Consider the following 12249-nt stretch of genomic DNA (forward strand, 5'->3'; position numbering starts at 1 on the left):
AGACATCTGATGATGACTTGCTTCAGGCACTGTTGGGTGAGTTTCCTATTATCTGAGTCAGCACAAAATTAAACAATAATCACATTAACACATTATATAAACTAAGAACTCAACTACTGAAATATAAACTGTTGTTTATGGTTATGCTACCTCTTAAAAATATATTAAAATGTTTAGGTAAAAACATTATCTTAGCATTATGAAGAAGAAAGAGGCAATTGTAATAATCAAGTCAATTCTCTGTTTGGTGCAGGAATCCAAATTAAAGCATCCTTGTTAGATGGCTATCCAGTCTTTAATTCAATATATTCAACAAAGAGATTCTCATTATTTTCCTCAGTAATTAACTTCACTGTCAAACTGCTCTTATTGTTCAACCAAATTCCTTTCTGTAGTTTATTAGTTCTGTAGTTCATTATTCTGTGTTTTGCATTCTCAGGTAATAGGGAAACAGATTTTGATGTTTTTCTCTCTGCCACACTTTTAGGTGTAGATTTTTTTTTCTTAGTCTTTTCTCAAGGCAGAATATACTGAACTTGGTTACCTCATTCAATCCTTAGGCTTTGTTTCCAGTGACACAATTGTTCTTGTTTCCTTTCTCTGCACAAGTTCCAGCTTCTCAATCTTTCTGATTCTTGTAGGGCTTGACAAGTGTGGAATACTGCAAAATTATTATTTCCTATGATTTAGTAATTATGATTCTATTAATGCTGCTTAAATTTGCTATTTTTTTTTATTTATTTTTTTATTTGATTTATATGCCGCCCTTCTCCGGAGACTCAGGGCGGCTTACAATGCGTTAAGCAATAGCCTTCATACTTTTGTATATTTTATACAAAGTCAGCTTATTGCCCCCATAAACTGGGTCCTCATTTCACCTACCTTAGAAAGGATGGAAGGCTGAGTCAACCTTGAGCCTTGGAGAGATTCGAACCAGCAGAAATTGCAGGCAGCTGTGTTAATAACAGGGTGCACTAAACCCTGTACTATCAAGGCTCTTATAGGGGCTATGCCATACTGCTCCTCATATAGTTTGCTATCTAGTATATTTATACACACATTTTCATATATATTATAAAAAAGCACTTTATGGCACATTATATCAGTACATTTTATTTAGTTTTCCTCTGAGCTATATAACTATTAAATTTTATTTTGTTATTTTCAGCCTATTAATCTATCAAAATTGTTTTAAATTTTCTTTCTTCTAAAATAACATATCTAGTTTTATGGCATCCAAAGATGTGATAAGCATTTCCCTATTTTTTCATCCAGAAATTAATATGCATGTTGAAGAACAGCTGCCCTTTTTTATTCTTATCCACCTCCTTTAACCAAGCTGCATCCTTGTTGTATTTTTTTGGGCTATCCCATATCTGTGCTCAGAACTCTACCGTTTCTTCCTTGTCAGGTACTAACTGATTCACTGCCATTTCTCCATTGATGTATTAGTAGAAATGTTTCTGATTTGATTAGAATTGGAGGTTCTGCCTATAATTTGCAATTCAAGCATCATATCTGCTGATCTTCTTTGCTGTCATCTGTTGCTTATTATTTCCAGTGCTTCCTTGATCTTCTTTGTTTCCAAGTGTTATTTCTTGATTAGGTATTATTTGGTCTTGTTGATCAGCTTCTTTTCTTTCATCTGTTCTAGCTTTTTTGCATCTGATCTCAGCTTGCTGATCCTATTTTCCATTTTGGTGGTGGATTGTCCGGCTTTTTTTCTTCTTTGTTGATTTTGCATCCAAGGTATTCAGTTACAACTGCAGCTGTGCTGTACATTAATTGGTTTGTTTCCTGGTCCTTATATTTGATATTGCAGCGTTGGCACCTTTTAATGCTTGTGCTAGCTATTTCTTTGGAACAAGTTTCAACACAGGCAACCTTATTCTGAAATTTTTGTGGTTTTATATGTTCAGCTAATTTTTGTTTCATTTGTTTTATTTCTTTAGTTAGAGGGCTTTGTTATTTTTGAGGCAGAGGAGAGGTTGCCTGGTTTCCAAATGAAAACTATTCCATACATCTGCTGAATTCCTCTACTGCCAACTCTCCCTGGTTTGTCTCTGGCAAGGCTTTGTTATCTCTGCCCTGGGTAGACCTTTGCAGTTCTTCCAATTCTGTTTCTGTGAATACTTTATTTCATATTATAAATCAGTGTTGATCTGCTAGCCTCTGTTCTGTTATTTCTGATTCTAGATGATGTTCTTTCCAGAACTTGTTTAAAATATCCTCTTCTAGCGTGGTCCTTCTTAACACCAGCAACAATTGAGCCAGGATGGATTTCTGTAATTTTATCTGACTCCTCTGATGAGACCTGTCCAGTATGGTTGAATCTCTGGCATAGCTCTCATTTTCCTCAAAGCACAAAAGCCCCACAACCATGTCAAGGTATTGCCTCACTGGGTGATGATAATGATGATATTGCAAATTGTCTTTTGCAATTAGACTGATGGTAATTATGAGATAGGAGTAGTGTCTTCCTTAATTTCTCACTGGCTTTTAAAACCATCAGACGTGGAATCTACTAGACCAGTTTAGGGGATTGAGAATGGAAAGCCCAGTGTTGCAATGAATCTCCTTCCTTCTTCAAAACCAGGTAGATGGAAGGGGGGGGAGGAAGAGAGATCAAGTCAAAGATGCCAGCTATGTGGGGTTCTTCAAAGCTCAATACTCTCCCTGCTTCCTATTAACATGTACATGAAGTCCTGGGTATGGTTGATACATGGTAAAATATCATCAGCATGCTTATAAAACCCAACCATACATCTCTGCTCCTGACTGGAAAGTGATGCCACCAAATTTCTTTTCTACTGTCTGGGAACTGTGAGGGTATACATCAGGGGTGGGTTCTACTTACCTTTACTACCAGTTTGCAACGGGGCCGCAAGCGCCCACTGACCCTGATGATGTCAGGGTCAGTGGGCGGAGTGTCCTGCCAGTTTTACTACCAGTTCTATAGAACTGGTCTGAACCAGGGGCAACCCACTGCTGGTATACATGGAGAAGAATAGGTTTAAGTCAATTCTGGCAGTACCAAGTGGCTGTAGATTTTGCTCCCCACCCCCCCATGCATGGAGACTTTTATCTTTAGTTCTGAACAGGATGGCCTTAATGGCATGCAACTATAAGCTTATCACAACCAGATATCAGAATAGCATTATACTAAAGTAGAAATAGCGCATCTGGTTGTGATAAGCTGTTAGGGAGAAGAGACTCTCCCTAGTTTCTTGGGTGATAAAGGAGATGGGACAGGAGAATTGACTTTCAGACTTGCAAGATTCTCCTGTCCCATCTCCTTTATCACGCAAGAAACTAGGGAGAGTCTCTTCTGAGCCTCTTGCCCTGGCCACTATCTACCTGTAGGTTATGCTGTCTCTTATTGAGCAATCTCTCTTTTCCCAGTCTCCTAAAGTACCGTATTTTTCAGACTATAAGACACACCTTTTTACCCCCAAAGAGGGTGAAAATTTAGGTGCGTCTTATACACCGAATGTAGCCCTGCCCACCCACTGGCCCCCACCCTTTGGCCTGTGCCTCGCAGCAGTTACCTCCTTGCAAGCAAACAGCAAGAAAAAACAGCTCCTTTCAGCTTCAGCATAGGCTAATTAGCACAAGTTGATTAGATTGGCCTCCTGACTCTCAGATGATTTGCTCTCAGTTGTTTTGTGCAGGGCTCTGCTACTTGCTGCAAAGAGTGCTAGAGCAGATTTTTTTCCCCCTTGTGCTAATCAAGCTACACTGAAAACGAAACTGAAAGTAAAGCAGGCTGCAGTTTGCTGCAAAGAAATATTAGGCAGAGGCAGACAGAGATTTCTTTTTCTTTTTTTTCCTCACTAAAAAGGTAGGTGCAAACAATGAGAAATTTAGGGCAAAAGAAGAGAGTTCAAGATTTTAAAACACAAAAGAAAAAAAGGAGAAAGAAAAAGGCAAAAATAAAAATGGAAAGGGAGAAAAAGAAAAAGAAATGAAAGAGAAAGATGTTATACATATTTAGAATTGAAATATGAATAGTAGTAAGAAATAAATGGGAAATCATGATTGTAAAAATGAAATGAATAATAATTGGAATATTTGTCTTTGTATTTTTGAAATCTACACAATTATAAGTTTTTTTTTGTTTTTTTTTTAGAAATATGAATAAGTATAAACTGTAACAATTGAAATACCTTTAATGGTATATGGTGGTGAAAATAAAAAGGATTAAGTTGTAGCTTGGATAACAGCTAGAACATTTTTAAATTTAATTCGGGAAATTGTAACAATTGAAATACTTTAATTATATATTGTGATGAAAGTAGAAATGATTAAATTGTGATTTGGAGGATTATATGGGCAAAACTATTTAGAGTTTAAGATGTGAAAATGAGTAACATAAGGGGAAAGCTCTATTTAACTAGGGAATTGTAATAATTGAGATACTATTAATTGTACATTGTGTTGAAAGCAGAAATGGTTAAGTTGTGGTTTGGAAGAATATATGGGGAAAATTATTTGGTTTATTATTGGTAAATATAATTGATTTGTAAGAAATTGAATTGCATGGAAATAATTGGAATATTCATGTTAATATTGATTAATATACAAAAAAGATAGTTATATAACTAATTGATTTATATTAAAATGTTGAATTTGTATTAAACACCTGTAATATTACATAATTAACCAATGTGAGGATGGATATAAAAATAGGTGACAATGGGAAGGGATATAATATAGAATAGAACGGAAAAATTGAATTTGATTAAGATTAGAGATGAGGATGAAGGGTAATACTGGTTTTTTAAAAAAATAGATGAGGAATAAATATGGCAAAAAGGAAATATAGAAATTGTAAATTTAATTGAAATGACTAAACACTGTTTAAATTTGTGAACCGGCCAAATACTCTGTTCAAAGAAACTACATTGTATGTTTGTATGTGTGTTTGTCTAAAAAATAAAAAAAAAGCTTTTTATAAAAACAAAACAAAAAAGGTAGGTGCGTCTTATACTCCGAAAAATACAATATTTCTAACATTCCATTTATAGGGCACTTCACAACAATGAAATCCAATATCTATGAAACCATAAACCATAAAACTAAAAGTTCATAGAAAGTTTACAGATCATATCGGTACTTGCAATTGAACATGTTTTTCCAACTTCAGGTCTTCATTAACACTTATTTAGCAGTTGCACATTGGCTGCACAAAGCCAAATTACTACCACATGCCAGCAAGAGAAAAAGAAACACATACAACACTTTGATGCAACCTGGTAGTTAACAGGAAACACTCAATCAACAACCCACAATTCCAGAGACTATTTTTTAAAAAAAGTTTGATCAGTGAATGGTATGATAGGAAAGAAGAAAAAAATACTGCATGAAGTAAGAATACTGTGCATAGTAATTAGAGGAAACTTTCTATATAGTGGATGGTTGGCAAATCTGAGATTTTAGTTGAGGAAATCACCTATCACAACATTTTTAATGTTGCACGCTAAAATGATCTAGACAGAATTTATCATGGATCTCTTCTGAATGTGCAGTAAAAGTGCACTGTGGGGACAGCAAAATATGGGGCAGCATAATGTTTTTCTGCAATCTCGCTTTTATTCTTTTTTGCTTTAATGGTTGTGAGATTATTTAAACTGTTAGTTGTAAACCTCCCAGAGTCACATTCAGTGAGGTGGACAGCTACAGTATATACATTGTTAATTAATGAATTAATTAAATCCCTCCTGACTACATTTTGAAGAGCAGGTTCAAAATGTAGGTAATATTTATTTAGTAACTTTATATCATTACACAACTTGCAACTCTTGGCAATATACAATTAATAGAGAACCCTGCCCCAAATGCAGTTTACAACATTAACAAAATTTAATAGGCAGTTGGAACCCTCATTTCTACTTATGCCCCTCCAAGTATAAACTCAAATCAATTTGACTCCAATGCTTAGGAAAATTACCAAGATGAGAGAGAGAAGAGGGAGGGAGGGGGAGAGGGCGATCATTCCAGAAGACAGGTACAGCAACAAAAGGCATGCCTCCTGGGTCCTGCCACATGATATTGCCTTAGGGAAGAGAACTGAAACACGCCCATTCTAATACAGCATGTGGGATAGACAAATGCCATCAGGTACAGCAGATCCTACTTCCATCAGTGGAGGAATGGATTGTGAAAATGTTAGTCACCACTTTGAATTGACCTGAGAATCCATTGGGAACCAGTATAGCTCACAAAACAGTGTTGCTATTGTACCAGGGTGTGAACATAACTACGTATGGCAATGTATTCTGGAGAAATTATGGCTTCTGTCCTCTAGGACAGTCCCATGTAAAATACATTACAGTAATGCAACTGGAAAGTGATAGTAAAAGTGATAGCAAGCAGAGCCTTCTGATCCAGCGACTGGCACAACTGGTGCATAAGATGAAGCTGTGCATAGGCCCTTCTGGCTACCACTGCCATCTGTTTTTCAAGCAGAAAACGTGAATGCACAAACTGCACACTAGCTCTGAGTGGGGAGCACAATCTCCTCAGAATCAAAGATGAAAAACTTCCAATGTAAAAGCCAGAGGACCCAAGCCCCACAGCCATTTGTTATCATTACTAATCTCAGACATAGTGCTAGTACTTCTAATCTCCTTATAACATGTTAATATACAGTGGGGCAAAAAAGTATTTAGTCAGCCACCAATTGTGCAAGCTCTCCCACTTAAAAAGATGAGAGAGGCCTGTAATTGTCATCATAGGTAGACCTCAACTATGAGAGACAAAATGAGAAAATAAATCCAGACAATCACATTGTCTGATTTGGAAAGAATTTATTTGCAAATTATGGTGGAAAATAAGTATTTGGTCAATATCAAAAGTTCATCTCAATACTTCGTTATATATCCTTTGTTGGCAATGACAGAGATCAAATGTTTTCTGTAAGTCTTCACAAGGTTGGCACACACTGTTGCTGGTATGTTGGCCCATTCCTCCATGTAGATCTCCTCTAGAGCAGTGATGTTTTGGGGCTGTCGCTGGGCAACACGGACTTTCAACTCCCTCCAAAGGTTTTCTATGGGGTTGAGATCTGGAGACTGGCTAGGCCACTCCAGGACCTTGAAATGCTTCTTACGAAGCCACTCCTTCGTTGCCCGGGCGGTGTGTTTGGGATCATTGTCATGCTGAAAGACCCAGCCACATTTCATCTTCAATGCCCTTGCTGATGGAAGGAGGTTTGCACTCAAAATCTCACGATACATTGCCCCATTCATTCTTTCCTGTACACGGATCAGTCGTCCTGGTCCCTTTGCAGAGAAACAGCCCCAAAGCATGATGTTGCCACCCCCATGCTTCACAGTAGGTATGGGGTTCTTTGGATGCAACTCAGCATTCTCTCTCCTCCAAACACAACGAGTTGTGTTTCTACCAAACAGTTCTACTTTGGTTTCATCTGACCATATGACATTCTCCCAATCCTCTTCTGGATCATCCAAATGCTCTCTAGCAAACTTCAGACGGGCCCAGACATGTACTGGCTTAAGCAGGGGGACACGTCTGGCACTGCAGGATCTGAGTCCCTGGTGGCGTAGTGTGTTACTGATGGTTGCCTTTGTTACACTGGTCCCAGCTCTCTGCAGGTCATTCACTAGGTCCCCCATGTGGTTCTGGGATTTTTGCTCACCATTCTTGTGCTCATTTTGAGCCCACGGGGTGAGATCTTGCGTGGAGCCCAGATCGAGGGAGATTATCAGTGGTCTTGTATGTCTTCCATTTTCTAATTATTGCTCCCACAGTTGATTTCTTTACACCAAGCTGCTTGCCTATTGCAGATTCAGTCTTCCCAGCCTGGTGCAAGTCTACAATTTTGTTTTTGGTGTCCTTTGACAGCTCTTTGGTCTTCACCATAATGGTGTTTGGAGTGTGACTGTTTGAGGTTGTGGACAGATGTCTTTTATACTGATAACAAGTTCAAACAGGTGCCATTAATACAGGTAATGAGTGGAGGATAGAGGAGCCTCTTAAAGAAGAAGTTACAGGTCTGTGAGAGCCAGAAATCTTGCTTGTTTGTAGGTGACCAAATACTTATTTTCCACCATAATTTGCAAATAAATTCTTTCCAAATCAGACAATGTGATTGTCTGGATTTGTTTTCTTATTTTGTCTCTCATAGTTGAGGTCTACCTATGATGACAATTACAGGCCTCTCTCATCTTTTTAAGTGGGAGAACTTGCACAATTGGTGGCTGACTAAATACTTTTTTGCCTCACTGTAATGCCAATCAGCTGACTTAAAATGAATTCATAAGAATTAAAACTAAATTCTTATTTAGATTCTTTTTGTATATTTTGTTTATTTATTAGTTTATAATTTAAAATACAAAAATACAACAGAAAATAGTAGGAAAATAAGAGGGGAGAGGGAAGGGAAAAGTGTAGGGCAGTGATGGCTAACCTTTTTGCCATCGCGTGCCAGGAGTGGGGGGGGCGGGGGAGGGTCGCGCGTGCACGTGCCCACGCGCATGCGTGCGCAACCCCTTCCCCTCATCCCCCGCCCTGCTCCTGGCACATGATGGCCTGGTAGGCCCGTTTTTCTTTCTTACCTGGTTCCAGATCCTCTCTGTGTATCTGGGAAGGGCGAAAACAGCCTTTCCCACTCCCTTGGAGGCCCTACGGAGGCTGAAAGGGCCCATTTCCCAACTCTCGGTGGGACAGGAAGTGACATTTTTTGCTGCCCCCAGCCTCCAGAACCTCTCTAGGAGTCTCTAGGAGCCTCTCTAGGAGTCTCTAAGAGCCTCTCTAGGAGTCTCTGGAGGCTGGGGACAGGAAAAAACATCACTTCCTGTCCCACCGGGAGTCGGGAAATGGGCCCTTTCAGCCTCTGTAGGGCCTCCGAGGGAGTGGGAAAGGCTGTTTTTGCCCTTCCCAGATACACAGATAGGATCTGGAGCCAGGTAAGAAAGAAAAACGGGCCTTCCCCACCCCGCCCCCAGGCCCTCCAGAGGCAGGAAACAGCCTGTTTCCCTACTTCTGGTGGGCCCAGAAGGCCCGAAAATCAGCTGGCCGGCGCGCACATGCGCCCCAGAGCTGAGCTGGCGTGCCCACTAATATGGCTCCGCGTGCCACCTGTGGCACGCGTGCCATAGGTTCGCCATCACGGGTGTAGGGCAAAGGGGGAAAAAAAGGCAATGATCTCTGACTCCCTTTGGTGTAGTAGAATAGCATCAAACCTCAACTTTTTATTTTTACATAATAATATAAGCTAGCCATTTCTATAACAACAAGCCTATCTATTGGTAAAACCCAAAATCAAGGTTTCATTTTTTTTCCACCTCAAGGACAAAGTCCAGAAGCTGTTTTCAAGTAGAAAAAGAATTAAAATTGAATTCTTAAAAAAACCCTCACCTTAAGATTTCAGGATCTACGTATTATATTATTTTAGATAGTTCTGAAGAACAAATTATCTAGAACAGCTACTTACAGAAAAACCTGCAAGGGCTGGATTAGTCTGCAAAATATTCTTAAAGTTATCATATTATCTTTTAAAGAAGACATCCCTTTCCTCTAGAACAGGGCTGTCAAACTTCTGGCCCATGGGCTGGATGCATCATGCGCTGGCCACGCCCATACCGTTTAGCAAAGGGAGGGAGAAAGTCCAGATACATCACTCCGCTGTGATGATGTGTGTTTGACTCTAGAATAAAGATTAGGCATATTTTGATCTTTCAAATGTTGCTGGACTATATTCATAGCAGCTCCAGCTCACATGGTCAATAGTAAAGGAAGGTGAGAATTGTAAAAGGTAACTGGTTTCCCAGGCCTTCCTGAACATATATTCAAAATATGAGATATTTAAATTTCTAAGTGTTACTCCATTCAATATAAATTCCAGTAGCTTTTCCTGACAACTGATAACCAGCAACCCAACTACTGAGTGTATATTAACTGCCAGGTTCTCAAAATACATTAGGCTAGTTTGTGGATGTGATATGCAAACACAGTCCTTGCTACTTCTATAACACCTGGTATTGCCTAACCAGTAATCCCTTTAGAAACTCTATTTATTAAAGACTTTACAGTTTTTACATAAACACTGCTTTGTTAATAAGCAACCTAATGAACTTAAAAGCAGTTTTAATATTTTGTGACTTTTTGATTTGTTGCTCTAACTAAAACATTGCCAAGATCTTGCCCTCAAATCCTAAAAGTGATAATGGTAAAGTACTGGAGTACTAGATTCAAGGAGAACTTTTATCTTCTTCCAGAGGTCTCTCAAGTATTTACTAATGTCTGACCCTAATTATTTCCTTAGCCCAGACAAGATCAACCAGATACTCTCCCTTGGAAGGCTAAATCCCATTCAAATGTTCTTGGAAGGTATCTTTTCTATCTTGTAGAATTATTATGGGCAATATATAAAACATGAGTTTTCAGAAGAAACAGATGAAAGTGTGGTTTAATAATTTAAAAAAATATTGACACAATCCATAAATTCTTAATGTCATTACCATTTATTTCAATTTGGTTGAATGCATAAGGAAAATGGCTGCACTTTGTAATAATTAAAATAGTTCACCTGACTTTTTAAAAGGTAAATTTAGGATCTGTGTATATTGAGTCAGAGAAATTTGCATGGAATAATGAAAAATTTGCTGTTGAAAATTAAAAAAACACAGATTGCTTCAAAGAACATGTTAGGGCTTGTTCTGTAGAGTTGGTTTTTCGTAAGATTCTATAAGCTATATATCCTTAAACTCCTTCCAGAGGCAAATTAAGCAATCTTTCTTTAAAATAAACAACCTTTGGTAGCTTTAAGCAGAAAAAAGATAAAGTGCTGGTTTATTAGAAAAGGGACTTCAGTGGACATGAAATGTTTAGAGCCTGGAACAACATTCACTCAATTGATTTTGTAAATCTAAATAAAACTTTCTATAAATGTCCCAGTATGCTTGTTGCACAGACCCGCGTACACCATATGCAGCTACTGTATATAATTTACCGAATAAATTACAGCGGCAGGTTTCACAACACGCTGAAACTGATTAAACAAGATTTCGATTCCTGGCGAGGTGCAAACGCTACCTTTTCGAGAGGTAACGTCCGCGTCGGTGAAGGAAAGGAAGAGATCCCTCGCTCAAGTTGGAGGAATTATGGGGCAAGTTAGCTCTTACGTCGAGGTAGGTCAGAAGGCAGAGGACTTCGCTGGCCCTGGCTGGCTGGCTGGCTGGAGAGCTGCCCTTAGATCTGAAAGGCGCAAAGGCGAACTACCCACCTTCTTCGCTTGCTGGATCGTTTCACGCACCACTTGCTTGACGTGGGGCGCCTTGTCTTCCTTGCGCGGGTGCGTGTAGAGAGCCAGACGCGTGGCTCCCCGGTAGAAATAGTTATGAGTCCACCCCATGTCCAGCGGAGGGATCTCCGTATCGGAGCGTTCGGGCCAGTAAGACAGCGAAAGGGGTTTTCCTGAAGGTCCGGTGACCGTTTTGCCAGTCTCCAAGTGGGCATCGTAAGCACGCCAGCCGTCCCGCAAGACCTCCAACTCTCTGCTGGAAAGGAAGTCAGGCAGCTGCTCTGTCTTCAGCTGCGACTTATACGCTTTCTCCCCGTCGGCCACGAGGACCTCCAGTGCCCGCCGTTGCTCCTCGCTGTAGTAGTATCGCGGATTATGTTCACTGATCCGTTCGTTCACGTGAGTATCCTCCAGGCAAAGAACCTGAGACTCCGCCATGCTCCACGTCGGCGCGATTCACTCACTGTGGACTTGCAGCCTACCAACGGTACCGGGATCCGGGCAGGGCGGGAGGAGCTTTCGTAAACCGCCTCCCCATACCTTGAAAGGTGAAGACTGACTCGGCCTACGTAACTTGTTCTCGAATCTGCCAAGTCAGTAAAGGCTGCCACCTTACTGCTGTTCTCCTCTTTCATGCGAAGAGAGAGAGAACAAACTTCAAACTTGAGCAGGCAGATTACTCTTAAATCAGTATTGCTCAACCTCAGCAACTTTAAACTCTGTGAGCTTCATCTCCCAGAATCCCCCAGTCACAAAAGTTCTTTGAAAAACGGTGCTATAAAACGTTGCAGCTTATTTAATAAAAGTACGGAAACCGACAAGAAAGGGAACACATAATTTATTTTAAAATGAATCTTTTTTTTTTAATTAAAAGACTTATATTGTTTCAATTTGAAAAAAACCAAATAGGTGGAGGAGCATTAGCTGTATCAGAAGTCCTAATACATCTTCTCATCACCACCTAATGCCACTTAAATACTAAT

General features: G+C 39.5%; 1 protein-coding gene across 1 annotated transcript in view; it reads right to left on the reverse strand.

Moving 5' to 3' along the window:
• The window catches only part of FAM83F (family with sequence similarity 83 member F), a 35635-nt gene extending 23888 nt beyond the window's left edge, over positions 1 to 11747 (reverse strand). The window contains exon 1 of the mRNA XM_070947299.1: positions 11249 to 11747. Coding sequence (XP_070803400.1) covers positions 11249 to 11704 — 456 coding nt within the window. The 5' untranslated portion in view covers positions 11705 to 11747. The remainder of the gene's footprint in view (positions 1 to 11248) is intronic.
• Positions 11748 to 12249: the final 502 nt, after the last annotated feature.

The sequence above is a fragment of the Pituophis catenifer genome, unplaced genomic scaffold, assembly GCF_029215685.1.
Source record: "Pituophis catenifer annectens isolate HBS135680 unplaced genomic scaffold, rPitCat1.0.hap2 SCAF_7, whole genome shotgun sequence".
In the NCBI taxonomy this organism is placed as follows: Eukaryota; Metazoa; Chordata; class Lepidosauria; order Squamata; family Colubridae; genus Pituophis; species Pituophis catenifer.